Raw genomic sequence first — 26360 nt, 5'->3', positions numbered from 1 at the left:
ATTGTGGTCCTCTGACATGTGGCAGTGACACATCAGGAAGTGACCTGGATGGTCTCAGATCAGAATATCCAATCCTATGAAATGCCAGATGTGTCCACTTTTGGGGGCTGGTGTTGGAAAAGGGTGGTCCTGATAGATATAAGTTAGATGACTTGTGTGGGAATACAGCTAGATGAAAATCTGTAGGGTTGGGAACCAGCTCCTATCATTGGTTCTCAAAGGACAAGGATTGGGCCAACGCTGGGCTCAGAAGGTCTTCTGGAGAACAGTACAAGGTCATAAAGGCAGCATAGGAACTACTGGGGGAAAGGCTCAAGAGCATATTCTTCCAAACTGCAAAATAATTGCCCTCGCCATTCTATCTTATTTACAGAAGGTCCTACATGAAGGCACTTGAAATGTCTAAAAGAGTACAACAATATCCACAGGACAGAAAAAGTCACCCAGGAATCCTATTAGCATAATGCTTTTGGTGCCAGTTCCCCCAAAACACACATACACATGCATGCATTCACGTGTGTACACAAACTCATGGGATGAGGAGACAGGAGCGGATTCATTTCTGAAATCTAAAGAAGGTTTTAACAAAATGTTCCCCATCTTAATTTTCTAGTCTTTATTCCCTTATTAGCTTATGATTTGCAGCTATTCATAATATCTATTTATTACTTTACACTCTATCTCAGTTCCAAAAGATATGAGGTGCTACTTTATCACATGCAGTATTAAAAGTCATGGATAATTGAAATCTATAATTAATCCAAAACATGTCATGTAGTTGAAAGAGCACTGTACTAGAAGCCAAAGGTGAAGGTTCCAACTCGAGTTCTTTAAGCAAATAGTTATTTGATATTAGAGCATACACTCTCTCTAAGCTTTTTTCTTTCTTTCTTTTCTTATTGCAAGGTAATCAGGGTAGATAATTGCTGATTATAAAAATCTACGGAACTGGCTATTTCCAGACCAGCATTTCATAAAGGTTGTTCTAAGGGGTGCTAACAATCCTTTTGATGGTGGTGGGTTTCCTTGCTGTAGGAATTGTAAAAAACATTGGGATTTTCTGCTGCCTGCTCAACACTTTCTTCCCTGCAAGCACAACTAATCCTATTTGGATAATAAACAAACATAAATGAAATAGAATAGCTTCTAGAACTTAAGTGCTCAATAAATGTTATTTGTTAATTAACTAGAATCAAATATATGTTGAAATCCCGAAACATGTCAAAAAGCAACATTGGTTCCACAAAGAAGACTTGACAATTCCTGGACTAGGTAATTTTAAAGCGCAAATGGCCTCTGACTCTGATTCTTTGCTACTTCACCTGGTGTTTGTTTCACCATGTCTCTTCTTTTAAATAGGCTATTTAGCAATCTCTAGGTTATACAGTAAAAAGCATAAACCAATTTTAGAAACTTAGAATCTTTAAGTGTTCCAGTGATTTGCTAGTTAGAGCTGAGTCAGGACTTACTCATTTAGCATTACATTAGAAAAATCCATTAGAAAATAAATGGTAGGAAATTATTTAGATGAATGAAGTTGGAATTGTGTGGTTGCCCACTTGATTTAAAACTCTTCTTACAAATTAAAAATATATACCCCATTAGCTTATAGGGCATAAAACTATAAACCTTTTTAGGCAAGTGGAACATTTCTTCAATGCATTTTGTACCACTTTATTGTTGACTGAAGAATGAAAACATTTATTTATTGTACATCTACGGTACGGTCTTGAAGATTTGGACAAGGCATCAAAACCAAGGTTAATATTTGAGTTTGAGCTTGAAGGGTGCATATGTTCACCAACTACACAAGAGGCAAAAGCGGTGAGCACCTATAAGGCATGGAATTTGAAAACAGGTGGCACTTGGGGCACTGCTCAGTGTTTCATAGAGGCTGCATGGTAAGGTGACTGTAGGGGTGTGGCCAGGAATGAAAGGGGGCAGAGGAGGTAGCCAGGTCATGAAGAGCCTGTGAGTATGAACTTTCTGCATACTCTGTGCATGAATATTTCATCTTGGAAGATACAAAAAGAACAGCAGGGGCCACCGTAGGGAAGGTTGTTGGTTTTTAACAGAATACTGCTGGTGATTATCTTGTGTTGGCAAAAGAGATATAAAAATTATACTGAACTTTGAGTATATTTTAACCCCCAATATCAGTCAAAATTTTTGGTGGTTAATATGACCCAATCATAAAAATGTCTTGATTCCTAACGTGTGTTAAATTGTGTCTCCTTAAGTGAGACAAGCAGGAGAGCTGGGGAGGGTTAAATCCCCCGGCTTCCCCAAGGGGTCTCAAGAAAGAAACAACAGTGAGAATAGGCGCTTGTTTTTGCTGCACCGGCCTGGGAGGGCGTATGGGCCCCATGACAAGCAGGGCCAGTTCCAACGGCCTCGGGGCGCTGAGTGGGGAGCAGGACTGGGCTCTGTGTTTGGCATTTCATGTGCACAATGTTATGATGAATCGCTGGGACACAAATGCTGCTTCTCCAACCGCCCCTCCCACTCTTCATGTAAACAAGATCTCGGGGGAGGGGGATGTGGGGGACTGGCAGCACAGCCCTGGGAGGAACCATGGCTACGGGCTGCTGCCATGCACATCCCTCCATCCTGAGATGACGCTGCCCAACTTATGACCACATCCTGCCCCGAGGCAACAAAAAACAAACAAAACAAAACGGGTAGAGACCAAAGCTGGCTGTGTTGCTTCCTTCTTCCATTTGTCAGAGAAACTACATACATAGGCTTTTTCTTTGCTTTTAAAGTTCAAGATATGAAAAGTACTCAATCTGATGGGACCCTGAGGGTAGATAAGGGATGATTTTGTCATTGTTCCTCCCCGCCCAAATTCCTCCAGCGAATTGAGGAGCCACCGGCATCAGCTTACTAATGCGTTTGGACATGGTTCTCCACGCGGTAGGCCGCCGCTGGAAGCTGTTAAGCCGGGGCCATATAATCAGATTTGTGACTTAGGAAGGCGGCACTGGCAGAGCAGGGGTTACAGACAGCAGCACTGTCCAGAAAGGGGTCAGTTGGAGGCCTTGCAAGCGTCCGATTAATGATAAAGGTCTGGGTTGCTGCAATGGTGTGGACAAGACGGCTGGAGAAAGTGGAGATGGTGGGAAGGAAAAGGAGGAGCGGGAGATGATGCCATGATTTCAGACCCAGTCTCTGGGAGGCACACTGATCACCTAACAATTAGCTCATCTCATCCTTGAACCTACAGCACAGGGGGGATGGGACTTGAAGCCAACGAGTTAGCGTTTGCAGGGTTTTCATATGTATTCACAAAGTAAATCCCAGGAAAATTAAATCAATTATTTTATCCTTTTTTTTTTTTTTTTTTTTACAAAAGCGTATCAGAGGCACACAGCCAAATTGTTCCTGACACTGGAGCCAGTGTCAAATCCTGGCCTTGACACCTAATAGCTTTGTGATTTTTGATGAGTTACTGAACTGCTCTGTGCCTGCCTTATCCCTTAAATGAAGGGAATGATAGAACTCAAGTAAGTATCATGATGCTTAAGTGAGTTGTCATGAGTAAAGGATTTAGAACGATCCCTGCATGCTCTTAAGCTTAGTGCTTGTTGTGAAGTCACCATTAATAAATATTGTTTTCTATCTCTGTCTTACCAAAAATCAGTATTAAAGGGAGTAGAAAGTCCACTTGCAAAGAAGAGAAACCTCAGCTTACTTCTTTCTCTTCCCGCATTCAATGTTATGTGCTCAGATGGTTCAACAAAAGAAACTACGAAAAATCTGAAGAAAAACAAACCTTTTCTCTGAGAATGCGCACAAGAAAGATAAAAACAAATTTCCCAGACACGAGTACTCCGAGGTGAGGTTTGGCCTTTTGAAGACCAAAGTGCTCGCTTATAAACAGAATATTAAAACAAGCAAAGGCAATTTTCCCCTTTCGTCTTCCCTTATTGCCTAATTTTCCTCCCATCTCATTTGCATAATGGATAAAAAAGGCATCCATTATGCAAATGAATGACAGGGCTGTGAAGTTGTTGAAGCCACAAACCTGGCTTCCCATGAAGAGAAGCCGCCCAGTGTCCGGGCTGCCGCAGGCTGCTTCTCTAGCTTGCATCCCAACAAGCACAGGGGCATCAGGAAGCCGATATAGATCACTAACATCCACCTGGTTCTTCTTAAAGGGGCCCTGCAGATGCTTCCCAGAAAACGAGTGCGGAGGACGGATACTCAGAATGGTTGTGTGTACAAGAAACGTGACAGTATACACTCCGTTTCAGATGCGAACAACTAGTACTATGTACAGTTTTTACAACTTTCAGCATATGCTTTGCTTTAAAAGGCAAAGTGGAAAAAGCCCCTGTTATAGCTTGAGAATTAACCTATAACAGGTGCTCAGAGCTGTCTCAAAATGTCTGCATACATTCAATAGGAATAAAAAAACTGTTTTAAGTACCAAAATATTGAAGTTTTCAGAAACTTCATGCTGTTAAACTGACCTAAATTTATCTCTAAGCGGTATCACCAAACACTGACATATTATGTCTCTTACAATTGTCAATTCACTGAAACTTGAGAAGAATGTTTATTTTCTCCTTCTACCCGCACCTTTAAAACAAATATAACAAAAAAAGAATTCTAAGCACACTCACTGGGTGAGTTGCTCTTGTTTTAATAAACCAGTAGGGCTGAATTAAGAAACTAACTTGAAAATGTTTGCCCCAAACTCTTAGATATGTAGTTTGGGGAGAAAAAGAAGGTGGCAAAACAGACATGACCTTTATTCCTAGAGTGGATTCCTTGACCATGCTTAGCTTATTCCAAATGACATTTTCAGGGACTTAAATAATAAAATAAAATGATTCTCATAGGCTACGGATGAATCAAGTGCATTCCAACCCCTCCCCTATGATACTTCAAGGGCACACAGTTCAGATTCACCTGCCATTCAAGAAAAAATGTTATCGACTTCCCTGAGCCTCAACAACTGCAAAGAGCTATGTAAAATAATAATAATAATGTATAGAAGAAACCAGTGTGTTTGTTTTTTTTAAAGAAAGATCACTAAACAAGATAAGTCACAAAGTAGGAGCAACTCATAGTCAGCAAGGGGATATACTATATATCAACCAGGTGACAAACATATCACAAAAAATACACATACCTAGTTTCAGAGCAGAAGGGGTTACTTCAATTTCCCCACCAACTGGCTTAAAGGCAGCCAGTTGGGCAGCCACTTCAGTCTCGAAGGCATCTGGGCTCTGGCAACCTGCTGGGTTTCCTCCGGGGCTCTCGATCTTGTGGAGTGGTTCTTGTTCATCAAACACGGCAATCAGCTACAAATAAACCCAACAACACCAATTACTAGTACTTCATTGGACACACACATCACCTAGATACTGTATCTAGCTGTGATCTTTGGTTTCAATGAAAATGGCCTCTGAAAACTTAAAGTGTTAATGTGACTGTACCCACAACTTTTAATTCAGTATTATGTCTAAAAGCACCATGGCCAGGAAATAATGAACTGTGTGGCCTGAAATAGAGAACCAACTTTGGTTATCAATCTAGAAGGAATGAAATGGTTGCCTCCTCCCCTCCCCTTTTCTAATAAGCCTGAAAGGACTCCAGTGTCGCTTTTAAGAGTTGTCCCAAAAACATAAAAGTTGAACATGCAGAAATGGAATGGTAGACATGATGAAATCCATAATTAAATCTTTCCTTTTAGACACAGTCATAATAAATGGACAAAATGTGAGTATTTACATAGAATTTGTATTTACCTTGTACACACGCACAGATAACCCATTTTTATACATGCCTTTAGGTTTGTTCTTTTCCCACATGACTGATCTATGTTGACTGGTCTAAGTCCAATGAATTTCAATTTGAATGAGAATAAGCATCAGCACTTTAACCTAATTACCTCATCTTCATCTCAATTTTATTTCACGGGAGACCTATGCTTCTTGTCATAAATATAAAAATTTTTGTCAATTTCCAAGTCATTTTTCATAAAATAAGGGCGAAATATCATAAAATATCCCATTCATTGCGCAGACATCACTGTGTAAAAAGTGAGGCAACCTGGCTGAGACTGCATTTTTGGCCAGTGGACAGCACCACCATCAGGGAACCTCCGATGCCCCATATCGCCGATGTGGAAAAGTCCAAACGTGCGGGAACCTCCGATGTCCCTTATCGCCGATGTGGAAAAGTCCAAACGTGAGGGAACCTCCGATGCCCCTTATCGCCGATGTGGAATAGTCCAAACGTGAGGGCAGCTCAGGAATGCCCCGTCAGCTCAGGAAAAGTGCAGTGCATGTGCAAATTTGAAAACCGCTAGTAAATCTCTATATATTTTTCATTCATTAAAGAAAACAAACCTACTTATGATTCAAACATTTATTCAGGAAAAAGCCCTATTCATAGGGGAACTTTGTTGGCAATAGTATTAATGACACAAGTGCAGGGGTAACCAATCAGAACATCATACATTCCAAGTCCAATCTTTCAGAAGAAATGAATACAATTAGGGATATGTAAATTGGCTATTCAAAAATGATTTTCATAATTGACTACTCATTTCCAGTATGGAGACTTGTTTAATTGGAAAAGCCAATCCTCTCACCACAGGAAACAAATGCTAGTCCCCAGACATTATTTTTAATTCTTAAAATTGAGCAACACATTTTCTATTTTTAATCAGCAGCACTGATGAACTGGTTTCAGAGAAGACTTAAATGGATTAATAATGAAAGATTATTCTAGTTTAAGAATAATCCCTAGAACTATATCTATCTAATCATCTGGCCAAAGTGATGTTTAACACTGTAAATCCTGAAAAGGAAAATAAAGTCAATTTTTAAATGTGGTAGAAGTGTTATTTTCATCACTCTTTCTGTGACAATTATAATTTCAACTTTATATATTGGTAAATTCTAACACATGTTAGTAAGATTTATTTTAATGCATCAATCAACTAAGAAAAGTGGCTTATTATATGGGTAGTATAAACAGTTTCATGTAAATTAAGAATCATACCTTACTTTTCCCTTTTGTTATATTCTTAACTCAATATATTCTATATATCTTAAATATTGGGTCAAAGAGAAAAAAACAAAATACTACTCTAAAGTATAATACAAAAGCTTAGCCCAGCTGGCATGCCTCACTGTTGAGCATCAACCTATGAACCAGGAGGTCACATTTTGATTCCTTCCATGTCAGAGCACATGCCTGGGTTGCAGGCTTGATGCCTAACAGGGGGCATTCAGGAGGCAACCAATCAATGATTCTCTCATCAATGATGTCTCCATCTCTCCCTCGCTCTTCCTTTCTGAAATCAATAAAAAGCTTAAAATTGGTAGCTCATAAGATAAATCATTATCTATAGCTGCTATATAACATTTTTTCTTGAGATACTTTACTGATAATCATCTATATATATAAAAGGCTAATATGCTAAGTGTCCCTCCAACAGTCCGACTGGTTGCTATGATACACACTGACCACCAGGGAGCAGATGCTCAATGCAGGACATGCTGTGACGCACACTGGCCATTTACAAAGAAACTGCACCTTGAACCTGGCACTAACAAAGCAACACTCGGCTTCCCCCAAGTGGGACACAGGCCCCGCCACAACCCCGGAGTGACACCCCACCCAATCACAGCCAACGCTGCCAAGACCCCATGGTGCAAAATGTGGCCCACAGCCCAACCCAGCCCGGAAATGATTGCTGTGGGCAATGGGTAATGAGGTCACGTAGCAACACCCGGCTTCCTCTCCCTAGCGACCAGCCTCCTTTAAGTCTCTTCAGCCCAGGAACATGACTTGCTTTATAGCCAGGTGAAAACATTTCACACTTTAACCAAATGTCTGTGAAGCATTTTCCCGTGCCTCATCTCATTTGATCCTTACAGGAGTCCTGGAGTAGGTAGATAGGAGACTCAGTAGAATCCTATTTTCTTTTCATTAGCCGGAAAATGGAGATTTAAAAAGTTTAGAAACTTGACCCGACTGAAAAGAAGTAAGAAATGGTAGACCTTGAAAATGACTTAAGGTTTTCTCACTGTGCAGGATATAGTCAAACACTACTGCAGTTAAATATTTTACCCTTTGTTTTCCCTGCGTGATCTATAATAATAATCTGCTTTGTGTTGTTGTTTACTGCTGTGTTGCTGACAATTACCTGAAAGAGAAGTTGGGGTGCTTCACTGGGCTGGAAAAAGTTTAGCTAAATCAGAAAGCAGGTCTAATTAAGCAATTTTATTCTATATCTATAAAAGGCTAAGTTGACTCGCACATGCGTGACACATATAAAGTTCTCGATTGCACCAGTTGCACGTGTGTGTTTTGATCTGTCATTGTCGATTGTGAATTTGGCCGACACTTCTATTATAGAGAAAGGGCCAATAGTGGTAATAAAATATTTCTTCTAATTAATTTCCTTTCAATGTGCACAAATCCATGCACTGGGCCACTAGTACTATTCTATTCACACAAGTGTATAGAGTATGCAGTAACAATGTTATACCCCTGGAAGAAAGAGGATAGGTTTCTGGGTCTATGATGCCCAAGGTCACTGGCAGTGCAGATGCTGGCTGAGGAGACTTCATCAGTCTTCAACTTCATTCTTCAATGCACACAGATGCACATTTGTTTCAACACTGATAATTAATTTTCACCATGAGTTGTAGGTGCTTGTTAGCTGGATTACTTGATTCATCAGAACACTTACATTATTGGGTGACAGAGTTCCTAACACACTGTGTTACAGAGATGCATAGATTAATTAACATAAACCACTGCTCTAGCTCCTCAACAGAAGGCATGCTGACTTCCAAAGTGCCCATTGTTTGCCAGTGGCCTCCCCTCCCTGCCTTAAACCCATTCGAAATGACCTCTCCAACAGAGATGAGTTCAACATCAAAGAAGAAATTCTATTAAATTTGTGGTGAAGGTTTCATCTAGCCTAACCATCTGTGGCACGCAGAAGATTTTTCGCTGACCCCTTGGAGACTGCAGTAACCTAAACTGTATGCAAAAGGCAACTAGGCAGCACTTGATTTGGACCCGTCCTCTTCTGCTGCCCTATCCATCCCTGGTGCCCCTGCTTCTCTCCTGTGAGGCCAGCATTCTCGTGTCACCCCGTGCAGCACTGGCATTTTCCACAAAGACCATGGTCCCAAATGATCTGTTCACACAGCCTTGATTTCCAATCAAAACTCCTGTCCCTGCAGATCTCTAACAGGAATTGGGTACCTAATCCCCATACATGCACAGGAAGATCTGCCTACAAATATACTGGTCATTCTCCCACCCAAAACAAAAGCCCAAACAAGCCAACCTTCTCAGGACTCACCCTTACAGGTGCCACCCCAGTTCCTACCTCCCCTCTAGACTAAAATCTGAAAGAGCTGTGCACAGAGCAGTTCCAGTCTCTCTCCTTCATTCCTTTACCGAGGTCACTAGTCAGTGACCTCAACTGAAGCCGGCCTTAACAAGTCAGAGACAATCTGCAGGCTGCGAAATCCAAAGCACATCTTGTGCTTGATTTTAAAACACCATCAACCATTGCATCCTCTTTACATCACTTTCTTCACTTGCCTTCCAGGCAATACATTCTGTTTCTGTTTAAATATTTTTTTTCCAATTACAATTGACATTCAATATTATATTAGTTCCAGGTGTACAGCGTAGTGATTAGATATTGATATAACTTACAAAGTGATTACCCAGATAAGTCTAGTACCCATTTGACACCATACATAGTTATTATACTACTAGAGGCCTGGTGCATAAAATTTTTTGCACTGGCGGGGGGGGGTGGGGAGGTGTCCCTCAGCCTGGCCTGCGCCCTTTCATAGTCCAGGACCCCTTGCTTCTTACCTCCGGCCTACAGCAGACGTGGGAGAGGCTCCCGCCCCCGGCACTGTGCTCGCCAGCTGCAAGCCCGGCTTCTGGCTGAGTGGCGCTCCCCTGTGGGAGCACACTGACCACCAGGGGGCAGCTCCTGCATTGAGCATCTGCCCCCTGGTGGTCAGTGCAGGTCATAGCAACCAGTCGTTCCACCGTTCAGTCAATTTGCATATTAGGGTTTTATTATATAGGATTATTGACTATATTCCCTATGCTGTACTTTCCATCCCATGACTGTTTTTATAACTGGAAATGTATACTTCTTAATTCCTCCCCCTTTTTCACCCATTACCCCAAACCCCCTCCCACCTGGCAACCATCAAAATGTTCTATTTGTTTGTTCAGTTATTTTTTTAGATTCCACATATAAATGAAATCATATGCTATTTTTCTTCCTCTGTTTGACTTATTTCACTTAGCATAATACCCTCTAGGTCCACCCATGTTGTCAGAAATGTTGTGAGCTCGCTCTCTCTCTCTCTCTCTCTCTCTCTCTCTCTCTCTCTCTCCCCCTCTTCCTATCTCTAAGCATGTCTGCTAGTGAGACTTAAAAAAAAAAAGTGAGTAAACCTCCAGGGGAATGGAGGCATAACCTGAATTGGCATGTCGTGAGTTCAGAATTAAAGTGCTCAGCCTTATGTTATAAATTCATGTACATTTTACATTCATTTTATACTCTATCAGATTTCTGTGCTTGTTTTAATATGAAAATATTTGTCTTTAATTGCCACTAAATTTAAGGCACTAGGACACTGTAAAATGTTTATCTTCTGTGTTTTATACCTCTGTTTGAGAGGTCAAGGTGAAATGTATTCTTTAAAACACACCTATCTTATAAATAGGACTTGGAAAAACACACAAAAATAAATATATTAATGAGATAGGTATGAATTCTATTCAATTGTCATATCTCAATTGCCTACACTGATAGTGTCCCCAATGCAAAGATGAGGCACTAGATTTGGTGCCTGCATGTATCCCCTGACTACTTCTGCCCTGGGGGGCATCTGGAAGGAGCATTTGAAACTAGGATGGACCTAGAAAAATACATCATCCATGAAGTTTATTTTAGATAACATTTTAATATTTTTTCTGCATTCACCTTGTAAAGGTTAAAAATAATGTAAAAGTCAACAACAACAACAACAAAACTCAAAAATCAAAGAGAGGAAAAAGAGGCCCTGAGCAGGTAGCTCAGAGAGCTAGAGTGTCGTTCTGCTGAGCCAAGGTTGTAGATCAATCCCTGGTCAGAGCACATACAAGAGGTAATCAGTGAATGCATAGGTAAGTGGAACAACAAACCAATGCTTCTCTCTCTTTCTCTCTCCCTTCCTCTCTCTCAAATAAATAAACAAAAGTTTTAGCTTGGCCAGTGTGGCTCAGTTGGTTGGAGCATTGTCCCATGCAATGAGGGGTCTCTGGTTTAATTCCCAGTTGGGGCACCTGCAGAAGGCAGCCAATTGATGTTTCTTATTCACAACAATATTTCTCTCTCTCTCTCTTTCTCTCTCTCTTCCTCTGACTCTAAAATCAATTAAATTTTTTTTAAAAAAGAAATAAAGGAGCTTTGGATAATTTACAACTTACATAAGCCTGAATATCAGACTTGATCAAAAGAGTCATGTCTTCTTTGCAATTTCACACCATCAATATCTCTTCAAGGACTCAGACCTGTTTTTATACTCAAACAATAGGGCCATTACAATAAATATCAGTAACAAAGGTGCATATGTGTGTGCATGTGTGCGTGTTGAGGGCTGAGTGGGGTGAGGGAGAATATTAATTTTCTTGATAATATCCCTAACATGCCTAGATGCTTAGCACAGAGAGAGCCTGGTACACACGGAAGGCTAATGTTAATGCCTTTTGTTACCATAGTTAACATTCCCTGGCTTCCAGAATGAGTCCCACTTGACTTGTTTATTCCCATTCTACTTTCACTTTGTTGCTTCTCTTTAATCTCTTCATCACAGGACTGACAGAGGAACAGAGAAAGTACCAAGATCAAACACATCAAACAGGTAATTTTTGTTTTTCCTTTTTTCTTGCTCTTCATCACACAAGAACACACAACCCTTAGATACGCAGCACTGCTCCTCCACCAAGCGAAACATGGTTTGTGCTGTCTGTTCTATTTCTACCATAACTCGAAGCAATATACCAACACTGTTAGTTTTTACACTGACAAGTAAATATTTTAATAATAATGCCAGAAGCGCCTTAGTGCGGGGTCCTTCAATATTCATGATGTGGTTTGCTCTAGTCAACCTATAGCATTCTGTCACTTTTATAGCCTGAGTTTTTATAACCTGATGCTATTATCTTTGGGCTACATTGAGAATAAAAAAGAGTGATCTAAATGCCCATAGAACATAAACTGCATTTTCAAAAAATATTTTATTAGCAATTACACTGAGAAAATATGTGGCTGGATTTTAATTACATGTCAAGCGAACTAATGCACTACTAAGACATGCTTATTTGCCATATTGAGTTCTTTGGGTCAAACTGTTGAATTTAACAATGTAGTGCTATTTTTTATTGTTTCATACATAGTCCACATTACCAATAACTATCAAGTAAAATTAAAAGACAAAGAAAAAAAATGGTATCCTACAAAATAAAATTGGAATCATTTGTCTCAAATCCTAATAAACACAATTAAATCTAAGGAAGTCTGTGAAATTACTGCAATTTCACAAGTGGAGGAAAACATATTATCACCTTTGGGAAGAGAGTGAAGCACTGTGGAATTTCATTTAAATGTATGCATCTGCTGGAAACTAACAACTGGCTATGTGAGCTGATTTTATGCCATTTTAAACAAAGGGTGGAAAATGGGTTATTTTCCTTCAGAGGATTTTGACAGGTAGCTAAAAGCATGTGATCTGAATTTTTAAAATTAGCAGGCTCATACTATTAGTGCCTTCATCAGACGCTAGCCTTCAGATCTAGCATCCTCAGAACAAGTACGGAACAACTCGGATTCTCAGAAAGTTCAAACCACAATCAGTAAATGAGATAAAACCAATTTTCACTTCCTCTTCAAACTGAAAATCTATAATAGGGACCTTTACAAAATTTACAGTTTTAAGCTTCATCCTAAGAAAAAAAATAACATGATTTACATAACTACCAAGAATGCTATTTATCCTTATCATTTTTTAAAGAGGCAGCTGCCTATATTGGCCCATAATAACAAAAGATATGCCTATTAAAAACCACCCATATTTCAGCTAAAAACACATTTACCTCCTTTAACTATGTAGTAAGTTACTTAGAAGCCAGGTATACATTAAAGACATTTTATACTGAATCACATTTTTGTCTCTGACTTGAATTAAAATTTCAAAGTTGAAGTTGTCATTTAACAAGAACCTGGAGTTTGTTTTTGCTGCATTCTTTCCGTTCCTTAGTAAGAACAGTTCGCCTTTTGTGAAACAACATTCACACCCTCATCTAATATACCCGGGGAACCCTGAGGAGCCCTTTCCTCTGTGCCTTCTTCATCCACGGCAGTGCTCAGACAAAGGGTCCATGGAGGTCAGGTGCCAGCCACCAAGTCTAATCCCAGGGGGCCCCCCGGGATCAGCGATAGGAAAAGCAAACAGATACAGAAGCTTGGAGAAGTTCCACGCATAGTGAGGATAACACAAATGTCAGAAATTTAAAAAACTCAACATACTTGTCTTACCAGTAATAACAGTATTTCCACTCTCCCTGATTTACACATACTATCTAATAGAGAGAATATGTTAATTGACCCTCACACCATCGCAAAGATGGCAGTGCCCACAGCCAATAAGGAGGGAATATGCTAATTGAATACCATGCCCTCAAAGATGGCGGTGCCCACAGCCACAAGATGATGGCGCCCAATCCCCTCAGCCCCACCGAGGTGGCAAGGCTGGGTCCGCCCCCAGGTGGGCCCAGCCGCTCCATGCACCTACCTCCAGAGTCCCCCAGTCCCCTCAGCCCCCCAGGCACCCAGGGCCGACCTGACGTGCAGGCAAGCCTCAGATGGCAGCTGCTCAGCTGCCTAGGGCCAGCCCAAGGCGCAGACAACCCTTAGGTGGCAGCTGCCCAGCCGCCCAGGGCTGCCCGAGGCTCAGGTAACCAGGGCCAGCCAAGGCTTGCGCTGCCAGCAGTGGCAGCAGCAGAGGTGTGATGGGGGTGTTGCCTTCCCCTGATCGCCGGGGGTCACCTTCCACCCCTGAGGGCTCCTGACTGTGAGAGGGGGTAGGCCAGGCTGAGGGACCCTCCCCTCCAGTGCATGAATTTTCATGCACCGGGCCTCTAGTACTAAACATAATAGCTACACAAGAAAGTGGAAGCTACCTGGGTGAAATTGCCTGGGAAATCCTCAAAGATGATCCCAATCCACTGGGTGGCTTGCCTGCCATTAGCCAAGGTACCACTTGATTGTGATAGAGTAGGCAGTTAGATATGAGCAGAGTAGGAACTGCAGGCCAGGTACAGAGGAAGTCCCAGGTGCCTAGCAACTGACAATTGTAAGGCAGGACCTCCCTCACAGGTGACCTCTCTTCCCTCGGAATACCACTGGTCCTGTGGTTTAGACCCCTTGACCTTTTATATCCCTGGTCATACAGATTGACCCTCCCCTGACCTTTCCTCCCCTGGCATGTTGATAGTCATTAGGTAGACCCCCTAGAGGAGGAACAAGGCGACCAGAGAATAGCCTCATATGACTCCCATACAAGCCCTTGCATGACCACTCCTGTAAGCACTGGGTCCTTAGGACAATGAGGTTCTGGCCCACATCAAATAATCTTAAGAAATTCTGAGGTCTGTTGGCCACAGAGTCATAGTTTTGCTCAAACTAGAAATAACATTTAGGCCTCAGTTGTATTTCAGCTTCAGGCCCAGAGAAGTAGCAAAGGCCAGGTGGGGCAACACAATGGCTAATATCAGGACCAGATGTGGTGACTAATGACTAACGAGCCCCTGCCCTGGCACCAACCAATCAGTGGAGAGCACAACCCTGAGAGGACACAGTGGAAAGCTGATGAATATTCTATTGAGCTCCTCCCCTTGGACTTCCCCTAGGGCCAATGCTTTGGAAGCAGATAAAAACCCTCAAGACAAAGGGCCCAATCTCTCGCTCTCGCTCTCGCTCTCCCCCCCCCCCCCCCCCCCACAGCTTTCCTTCCCGTTTCTTCCCTTAAGGCACATACCTTTGGTTTCTTTCTCCTAAGCTCCAAGGTCCCTTCTTTTGTCTCTAAAACTTGTTTCCTGAGCCCATACAGCCCAGCTGGCTACTTCTTGCTGGTTCATGGTTCACTTCCTCTACCGTTGTGACTTTCTAAATAAACTTTCACTGGTATTTGAGTTCCTTGGCTCTGAATTCTTTTCTTAGCCTAACTCTATCATCTGGTGCTATTTGCCATTAATAGTTCCTCAATTTTCTTCAATCCCAGTGGCTTTGAAGGTCTCAGGAGCGTATACATTATTGGAGATGAAGGTACAAGTGGAAATATTTTAAAATGCATGGACACACGGATGGCTTTTTTTTTTCAAGTTATTCTTATCTAAATCACACACATCTAACCAGCATTTCTGAAAGAATATTTTATTTGAAACAAGTATCTCTGACACTAGGAAACATATAATAGAATGTGGAAAGATACTTTTTGTAAATTATAAAGCATACATACAGTTACAATGTTGTACCATCCAGGCTGAGTATTATTTCCTGGCTCAGTTTTATTCTCCCTACTTCCTTACAATTTCTCTTCTCTAACCAAACCAAAGTGGTAGCTGTCTCAGAAACATACCCTTTGATAATCTCTTAGCCAAGGCTCAGTGATACTACAGCCCTCCAGAGGTATGTCAACAGATTAGAGGCAATAATCTACTGGACCCTGACGAATTCTCCCTTCAGGGCTATCCCATTCCAATGGAATGGCACATTGCCTCTGGCCAGGTCCTCACCTAGCCATTCTAAGGGCCTCAATTCTCTTCTGGCTTCCAGTTCAGCCCCTAAAACTGACCCCCCGCACTATTACGGAAGGGGCTTTCTCTCACACAGGTGTGGCATGGTCTTGCTCCAGCTTAAAATTCTTCATTATGTATTTGTCAGGCTTTCAAAATGAAGTCCAGGCCTCCCACTGCAGGCCCCTGACCATGGCGTTTGTTTCTACAATACTGTGTCCACGTCTCTATCATCACCAGTCACACGGTGCAAAGATCCTTGAAATTCTTGCCTCTATAAGTAAACTGTAAGCTACTTGAAACCATGTGTCACATCATTAAAATTTCATATTTAATGAACACTAAAATTTTATATTTAATGAACACTTATGTAGTCCTCACCCTGTACTAGGCACTGTTCAAAGTGTTTATGTATTTTATTTTATACTCATAAGAAACCCTGTGAGAAAAGCACTCATACTCTTTTATAGCTAAGAGAACTAAGTACAACTGACTGCTCCACACTCAGAGATGGTAGTTGGCAGATAGAAGGGGGGGTAGGTAAACACATGATTCTGATTTTTGTCTTCTGCTGTATCCAAGCCTCTTTCACGTGACTGTCTATACTTTTCTGTGGACACCCTGTCCCTGAGTCCTGATTTTCCATCCAATCAGGAACAAAGGTAACCTCCATTACCGTGTGTGCTCCTCTCCGGGCAAAACGGCTACTGCCCAGCCTGAGGGTTCAATGCAAATTTGCATTTTACAGTTTCTCCCTCTAAAATCCCCTTCAGTATATTGTGATCTCAATCCCATTCCCTGACGGACTATATGAATGCATCTGATTCTCTTCCAGAGGAAGCCTTTGAAATTGTAAAACTAATTTGCACATTAACATACCTCGTTTTGAAACAAACACCACTGTGCAGTGTTCTCCATTACTTCTGACTGTCAGAAGAAGCCGGCTTATTTGTACTAATGACTGCAATCCAGGGCGGATTGCTTAATTTTGTGGATTAATGAGTAAGCAATCAAATGTGATTTTAAATCATGAATATAACAAACATACTATTCATTTATTTTGACAAGTAGTTTAATTTATGAGACTTGGCTACAAATAGAGCAGTCTATTTTGTAAAAGAAAAAAAAAAGAAGAAACCTTTCTGCATTTAAGACAGCACCTCTCAGATAATAAAACTCTGTAGGGAATAATGACAAAGCCACCACCTTCTAAAGACAAATAAAGAATTGATAGGTTGATGGAGAAAAACAAAGACCTGACTATACCATTAACATTTTCAAAGAGAATGACTTTTGCATGTACTTGAGCTACATGCAGTATCTTTGTGGGTTGCAAACCACACAGAACATTCTAACCAAACTAGGTCAGTGCTGGCCGGAAGCAGGTGCCCCTAGCCCATCACCCTGGTAGCCCAACACACAAGTTTCTGCAGCTTCTCGTGTCCCTGGGGTGGCCTCATAGGGCAGGCCTGACATGCCCCAAGGCCAGGTGAAGCAGTGAGTGGACGACAGATATGAGGAAGGTCACAACTCCCGGAAAATGAGCTGGTGATTAATTGGTAGTGCATTTCTTCAGACTGGTCAGGGAGCAGCCTCTTTAGCATGGACACATTTAGCAAATTGGCCCGAGCCCTGGCTGACTGACCTCCTGACAGCTCCGGTGATGTTCCACCCGCCCGGCGTTTCATGACAGCAGAGCAACTGGTGGGGACCCCGGAAAGGTCAGCAGCCGACTGACTGAGGGATGAGGAGGCGCTTCTCCTAAACGTAACACTCAGACTCAGATCGTCCTTGTCGTGAGTGACAAGGCTTCGAAGCCGATATTTTAAAGAATGCACACTGCCCTTGCAGGTGGGTTTAGCTGTCGAGCTGCTTCCCTCTGAGTGGAGGACCCCACCTTTTCCTCTGGCTTCTAATTGCTCTACATCGTAACTGGTGATCGTGTGGCTAACCCTGCTGGAGTGGGCGCTGACTTTGGGAGCATCTAAATGTCAAGATTTGTAATTATGATTGTGGGTTTATTAACCTCACAAAGAATGATGTCTTGCTAATTGGGGCCTGAAATTAAGAAGCCCGGGGTCCTTGCCCTTGTTGGGTCACAGGAGGTTTGTTACTTCTTCCAGGAGTAGCTGCATTTTAGGTCTTGCCTCTAAATTGTAGAAAGACGGTCTTTGCAAGTCAGTTGTAACTGTGTAACTTGAGTGCACAAGGTCTTCCTAAAGCATCTAAAATGTATTCTTAGGCATTTTTATTTATTTCCAAATCAAAAATGGAAACATGCTGAGGATACTTAGGGAAAGCCATGGAACACAAGTTTTAAAATTAGGACTGGACCCCCAAATCCAGGTTGCTATGACCATTAGGAACACGGGATTTGTAAAGGCAGTCTTCACACTGATACTCCCAAACCCCAGGGCTGGTTCTGAACTTGTTACTCAGGCCTTATGTTTTCTAGGCAAAAATAAAATTGTGGAGCAAGGAGATGTGGAGGTCGCACACTCCCCCAGTTCCCTACAGCAGACTGCATTCGTGGTGTGAGTTTACTGGAGAGGGGAAAGAGGTGGGGGAGGAGAAAGGAGAACAAACCTTCAAAAGGATGTTATTACAGACTTCTAAGAATACACAGTAGTAAATAAGACGTACAAAACCAGCAAAATTCCCAGAAAACTTCTATTGCACTGTTGGTGTTTTCCCTCTCATGTTCTATTCTATATATTTACATATGTAGGGTATTCCAAAAAATGCATACACACTTTACCAGCTGATAACTCAATTTCCACTCCTTTTCAGGTTTAAGTGATTTGAAAAAAAATGGGTGACGCCAGACTAAGCTTTGAAAAAAAGAAAATTTATCCTAAAGTGCCACTAGATTTTTTTTTTTAATGGGGATATATACTAGGTGTACCAGTTAATAATGACAGATTTTATAACCAAAGAAAACACGGTAATTTCAAGAGAAACATCGAAAGTGCTTTATTCAAAGTAATGTCCATTGCTAGCTACATATTTCCCCCATCTTTCAGGTAATTTCTGGATACTGTCCCAATAGAACTTTTCTTGTTTTGAAGCAAACCATTCAGAGACCCAATTTTCCACTTCTTCGTATATTTTGAAGTGCTACTCAGAAAGTACTTGTGCCATCGATCGGAACAAGTGGTAATCTGAAGGAGCAAGGTCTGGTGAATATGGCGGGTGGGTTAATACTTCCCAGGCAAGATCTTTTAACGTGTCTTTAACTGGTTTTGTAGTGTGTGATGGTGCGTCATCATGAAGCAAAACTACTTTGCCATGTTTTCTGGTACATTCTGGTCGTTTCACGATCAAAGCGTGGTTCAAATTGATTATTTGTTGTCAGTAGCAATCAGTATTAACGGTTTCACCTAGTTTTAGAAGCTCATAATACACCACACCTTCCTGATCCCACCAAATGCAGAGAATTGTCTTCTTTCCAAAGCGATCTGGCCTTGCAGTCGATGGTGGTGGTTGACCTGGATCAACCCATGATTTTGTGCATTTGGGATTCTCAAAATAAATCCACTTTTCATCGCTAGTCACAATTCGATGCAAAAAAGACTTTCTTTCGTGCCATTGAAGCAACATTTTACTGATGACTTTTCAGTTTTCCAGTTGATGTGGCACCCATTTTCCTTCCTTTAAAATCTTTCCCATTGCTTGTAAACGACCGGAAATTGTTTGCTGAGCAACGTTTAACCTTTCTGCAAGTTGTTTTTGAGTTTGATATGCATCTTCATTCAATAATGCTTGTAATTGTTGGTCTTCAAACTTTTCAGTTGACCTGGACGTTCTTTGTCTTTCACATCGAAATCATCACTTTTAAAGTGTTTAAACCAGCGTTCACAAGTATCTTGAGATGAAGCATGTTCACCATAAGCTTCCTGAAGTACTGTATACAATAACTTTTTCTTCATAATACTGAATTAAAACTTCCTGCAAATGCTCTTTTTTTGGCACAAAATCGACATTTTTAAGCATAAAAATATCTGTGATGTTAACACCGTCAGCAAATTTGACATATGAAGTTTTAAAGCTTTCTGTCAATACAACAAAATAGCATACATATTAAATTGCATATATATCAACATATGTGTAACTCCGTCTATTGAAAAAAATCCGCATTATTAACTGGTACACCTAGTAAAAGATAAAGTTTAGGGTATAAAACCAGCAAGAGTTGAAGAACTGAGGGCACACAAATATGAAACAAAATGATTCTTGGTGTTTTTGATCCCATTGCTTCCTGTTATCAGCAGTGCCTGGACCAGAACTGTCATCAGTTTAAAAACAGGCATTGAGAAAAAATTAGTCATTTCTGTAGATTCTTTTAAATTTTGAAAATAAACTCTATTTTAATAAAAACTGACTTTATAATCATTCAAAGTGAGTATACTTTTTGGGTGGAGACCCTGTATATCTTAACATTATTTGATCGATACTACATAATACACAATTTAATTTTCTGATAATTTCACTTAGGATTTTCTTATAAGCAATCTTCTGTAATTTTAACCTGCAAAAAAAAATGAAGAAAATTCATAACTGAACATTTCCTAACATAATTATCTATATCATAAATAATTTTGCCATGCTGGACACATGAAAGTAGAGGTTATCTTTGTACAGTAGAATCATTTTGTAAATCATTGCTAATTTTGCAGTTAAAATTATATCTTCCTGTTTAAAGGTCAATTATTTGATTACTACTAATACTGGAAATAATGTTATAAGCCACTTTTTTTTCTTCAGTGGATTGTCTGTTCATACCCTTTGCCCTTCTTTTCCATTTTGCTTTCAGTGTTTCTTATTAATGCATATAAGCTCGTTTTAAGTATATTAAGTTTGTCTTTTTATCTTTGCAAATTTATTTTTCACCAGTTTACCTTTCAATTTTGTTTATGGTGTAAAACTTTCATTACATGGTATTCCATTCACTTAAAACCCTCTATTAAACCTTCAAAGGTCCCTTGTAAATATTTAGTCACCTGGAACCAGTAACCGTTTATGATGGGCAAGTAGTAAAACGATGCTGGTTTCATTAAATTTACTACATTGATAGTCCCTTAAGAAGGAGCAGGTGGAAAATATTTTGATTGATGGGCTTTTGGTTTTTAAATCAGACCTTTATGTTCTAAACAAATACAGATGGATGAAAGCTTTTACAATAAAGAAATCAGAAATGAATTCTAATATTTCAATAGGATGTTATAATCCAAATGTCTGCCATTATTTCTACAAATTCAATTTATTATTAAAATGGAATATAGTCACAAAATTCATTAAAAAGAAAGCCTTTTGTGTGCTTAAAGACTTAAAATTCATTTACTTATATTTTGTCTTCCAGACAAGAGACACTTTTTTATGTTACTATCTTTTAAAGTTTCTTCTGCATCCCCTACTGTCCAGTCATCAATCATGTTTGTTGCTTTCCTGTAAACTGTCCCCCTGCCCCTATATTGCCAAGGATTAAAGCCCTAGAAAGGACCTGGCTATTGACAGTGATGGGTGAAAAATGTGTGTGTGTGTCCTTCACTCTCACCCAACTGTTCTTTTCATTGTTTATTTAACAGCATAGCTGTCATGGTCAGCTGACCTTTTGCCCTGACTACTGGGTTTCTGGCCACATTTCTCTGTCTTGCCTAAAAGCTTTTGGTTGTATTCCATCATCCAATGTGCTCTGCCAGTTCATTCCGCTTTCAATAAATTTTAAACATAATGACATTAATCTCATCTGCAAAGTGTAGCACATGGGGAACTTAAAGAATCAGGAAACATGGATTCCCTCAGAGTTAATCTTTTAAATAAATATGTAATGGTCTGTTTATAAATATACAAAGTCAACTTAAAGATATACACCCAGGACAATATTTAATTGACAATATAAACAGGCTAAAGAAGTGCTTGTCATATAGATAAGAGATAGTAATAAAAGTCAAGGAAATGGTGTCAGAGGTGAACATGCTGGCAGGGTCATTTTAAGCACATCCAGCTGAAAGCATCCATGGATTAAGCAGCAAAACTGCAGTACCACTAATAGGAATTTCCTTACATAAAGTGGGTGAGACATGGGGTTAGCGTGGAACCATTAAATTCATATATTTGGGACCCAGTGTATTAGTTCTGGGCTCAGTGAACAATAAAATGTAGAGCTCTTGTTCAAAATTTTTAAGAATGTCAATATGGAGACAGCAGGGCATTTACTGAAGCATGGGGCCCTGATGAGCATGGGCCCCTGAGAAATTGCACAGGTAACGTGCCCATAAAGTTGGCCGTGCTTGAATCATGTGACTTTCTAACCCTATTCTGCGTTCAAGTCCCCATGTAAAAATCTCCAATTGCAATTAGACTTCATCAGTCTCTCCACAGGGAGAAGATATGTAGCCGGTGGATATGCAATGTCTAGTCCCCATAGCAGGAGTTATACACATGCTTAGAGTCCTGGTGAACTTTGCCAGCTGGAGTCAGCATCCTTGAGTCAAATCAATGCACTTTATGCAACTACAACACTTGGATTCTGGGTTGTGATTAAATAAAAAGCAGATTGCCTAGTGATACTTCTGCAAACTCCCTAATCTTCAACCATGCTCCAATTTGAACTCCTAGCTCCTATTAATTCACTGGAAATGTATTACAGGCTTAGAAGATAGCTTAAATCAAAGGAAAATGGCAGTATGTTTTTGTTTTGTTTCGTTTTCCATGCAAAAGAACTGGAGAATAGGTTATTTCCCACTGACTCTAGGTGGCCTCCATGATAACAATTATTTCTTTCCAAGGCATTCCAAGGCCTTTCACAAGAGGTCTTCAACCCCATTCAGCCCTAGGTCCCTGTACTGACTCATCTATGCTCTTCATTGCTACAGACATTCGCCTTATCAAGCCTTTGTATCTGCCGTTACTCTTTCCTTTCCTAGAATCCTTAGTAATTAGAACCTAGACTCTGGAGCCAGGTTGTCTGAGTTCAAATCCTGGCTCAAACTACTATTTAAATATAGGGTCATTACTTAGCTTCTCTGATACTCAATCATTTTCTTCATCTGCAATAAGGAGGATAGTAGCTAACATTTATTGAGTAACTACTAGGGTCAAACCATATAGTATCAGACTGTATATTCAGTTATTTCTCATACCAGCTCTAGGAGGTAGTTACCATTAATATCTCCAAGACTGGGGGCACTGAGAGGTTAGATGGAGTACATGGCCAGTAAAGTGATATACAAGAATTAGAAGCCTGTCAGTCAAACCTTAGCACCTCCCCATTATTCTGGGCTCACCTCTTAAATTGTTGTATTACATGAGATATGACTTATCAGAGTGCCTAACCATAAAGAGTGCTCCTTTAATGCTAGCTCATAGCTTTCATTAAAGTAATTATCTTCATCTTTATTGTTATTATAAATCAAAAGTCCTATTTATCCTTGAAGATCCAACTCAATTTGTATCCTGATCCTGGAGAATATCTGGTATCTGGTGAGTGCTTATGTACGTATTAATGTAAGAATTTACCCTGCTATTATCCAGTTGGAGATATACAAAGTCAATTTAAAGAAACTAAGAAACTCCCAGCCCAGAGCAATATGTGACTAAATATTTGACTAATAAGACTTAATTTATAAAGCATAAATAGACTAATATTCAAAAGAAATTGATATTTTCTTCACCACACTATAAAATAAAAGAGATATAGTGTGACTAATAGGTATACCACCATGTCAAATAAAATTTTTTAAGAAAAACAAAGTTGTTGATGGGGAGGGGGAAAGACTGTAATTAGAGCATAATATTCATTACCCGTTTTGTACCTAGTTTTTACACATGGGATATTGATGCATAGTAATGTAACATAGTCTATTAATAAAACATAGCTGCAAAAATAACTTGTTTTCAAAGACTGCATTTCGTAATAGCATTTTTGGAGTGAAGGGGAGTGAAGACGTGTTCCATCCGGTGGTGAGTATCCCCTCACACAGGCTTCATGACTAGGAATGCCAGGCAGCCCTTTCTCAGAAAGACTCTAGAAAGCTCGTCCAGTTAATCAACTGTAGTCTCCAGCCTTATAATTTATTTTGTTTTTATATATAAAAACAGTCTTGGAAAGGTTCCTGAGAAACATGGAAAAATACCAAGATCTGTCAAGGATAAATATGTTTCATCCCCAAGCCCTTGAAGTTAGTGAAAATGGCTTCCAATAATGAATCACTGAAGGAAAAAGCCCTATTTTTATTGGACTAACATTAATAATTTCCCTGAAACAAATGGAAAGTGGATGCAGGCAACCAATGGAGAATGCCTGATTCTGCACTTAGAAAGCATAAATACGGGATCCCCTGAGAAGAGCCTGGTGAGACAACAAGACTCTTTCTTCTTCTTTTTAGTGCTCAGAGTCAGTCTCTGCGTGCTGGGGAAAATTGTTTTAGATGTGTTCATAACTGGAAGCCTTTGGCAAAGGTGAATCCATATATCTAGTCAAATGCAAACGAAAGGCTGAAGTACATGCAAGGTGTAGAACATACAAATTATTCAACTAATGTAGCTAAACTTGATGAATGAGAGTCAAATATCACACATCTCTAATGGCCTTGCTTCCAGCTTAAGAGTGGAAAACATCATTTATTTGTAGCTGGCAAATACTATATTCTCACTCATTTAATAAGCAGGCACCATTTTCCCTACCTCTGAAAATTTATGTTGGTCTCTGGATGAGTTCGGCTGCCTTTTTAAATCTAGTGGTCTGTGACCAGAGAGGGCTTTAGCCAAAGGGAAAATGACTTCATAAATCCACAGAGGCTGTCTGGCTTTAAATTATAGTTTGAAGGCTTTGGGACTCTATGAAAAGACTTTGAACAAGAAAAATCAGCACACACCACCACATATGTATTGAAAATCATCCCATTTTACAACAGGAAGCATTGCTCAAGCTTGAGAAAGCATGTGCGCATAGGGTAAGGTACAGACTTGGTAACACCCATAGAGACTCGCTACCTAATTACCAGGAGACTTGGTCAAATTATATTAGGAAGCACATTACTGTTCACAGTGGTTTTTTTGATACAGAAATATGATTAGGATATTTCCGCTCTTGATACATTTCAGAGCATAGACCTATTGTTTCAAAACAATTCACTCTAATGTCACTGGAAGGTTATGTTGCTCCAGAGGGTGACATGTTACTTTCCTTTAGAATTCATGTTCGACATCTTTAAATCGGCAAAGGTGTTACTTCCTAACCTTTCAAACTTAACTGGCAGGTAAAATGCATGGGGAGATTCTTGAGAATACAGATTAGCTATCCAGTGTAGTAAAATAACTGAGTCCCAGAAAAATTAAATGAAATTCTAAAATCCTGTAGCTAGTTGATAGCTAAATAAGGGAGATAATTTTGTCAGAGGCTAATTTCAAATAATAGCTTGGAATTTAAAAACTACATACCTTTAGTTAGGTCTTGAGTTCTCCTATGTTCCTGCCATCCTGGGCTGGCATATACTCACATGCTGTCCTTATTTATACATTTGCCTGGCTCTAAAGTCATGTCATTTGAGACCCTTGTTTCTGCCTAGAATATATAGGGTTCTTTCCACTCGACACTTCTTCCATGATTAAATACAATTATCAAAGGAGACTAGACTTCAAACTTCTTGCAAAGACTTTAATTTCATTATCACAGCTGGGTAATGATTTTCTATATAAAATTCCTTCTTTAAGTCAACTGTCTGGCACTATTGGCAAAATAATACTGCCTCTGTGATGGTCAATTTTATGTGTCAAATTGACTGGGCCATGGAGTGCCAAGGTATTTGGTTAAACATTTCAGGATGTGTCTGTGAGAGTGATTTGGGATGAGATTGGCATTGAAATCAGGAGATGAGAAAGTAGATCACCCTCCCCAAGGTGGGTGGGCCTCATCCAATCCATGGAAGGCCTGAAGAGAAGAAAACGTTTGAATAACATAGAATCTTCTCCCTCCTGCCTTCCTGCCTCACTGTTTGAGCTGAGACATGCGTTTTTGCCAGCCTTCAGACCTGGACTAAAGAACTGGCTCTCTCTGGTCTCAAGCCTTCCAGCCCTTAGACTGGGATTCATAGTCCTGGTTCCTGGTTCCCAGGTCTTGGAAATCACACTGGAACCACACACTGGCTCTCCTAGGGGACTACAGCTCTTGGGACTTAGCCCCCCAAATCATGTGAACCACTTCCTTATCATAAACATATACACATGCCCATATGCATCCTGCACGCCATGACCTACATCTGACTGCTTCTGTTCCTCCGGAAAGCACTGACTAGTAAAGCTCCTTATCCAGAGGTCAAGCCATTGGCAAATTAGTGCTTAGAACAAAGTCTCAGACCCCAAAGCATAAACGTCTTCTCAATGTTCCTTATAATTTTGCACAGCATTTAAGATGATCAGTTAAGGAATCTCCAGGCAAGAGTTGCTTAATGGAAAAAAATATGGAAAGAAATGAAAGATTTCCTAAATTCAAACCAGGGAAAGTTGAG

The 26360-nt window shown here is 40.3% G+C and overlaps 1 protein-coding gene across 1 annotated transcript in view; it reads right to left on the bottom strand.

Moving 5' to 3' along the window:
* The window catches only part of PARD3B (par-3 family cell polarity regulator beta), a 925380-nt gene that overhangs the window by 579170 nt on the left and 319850 nt on the right, over positions 1-26360 (bottom strand). Inside the window, exon 3 of the mRNA XM_080668084.1 lies at positions 5141-5312. Within this exon, the coding sequence (XP_080524210.1) occupies positions 5141-5312 (172 nt within the window). The remainder of the gene's footprint in view (positions 1-5140; positions 5313-26360) is intronic.

This window comes from Plecotus auritus (genome assembly GCF_963455305.1).
Source record: "Plecotus auritus genome assembly, chromosome: 5".
In the NCBI taxonomy this organism is placed as follows: Eukaryota; Metazoa; Chordata; class Mammalia; order Chiroptera; family Vespertilionidae; genus Plecotus; species Plecotus auritus.
This window is presented reverse-complemented; position numbering and strand designations above follow the sequence as displayed.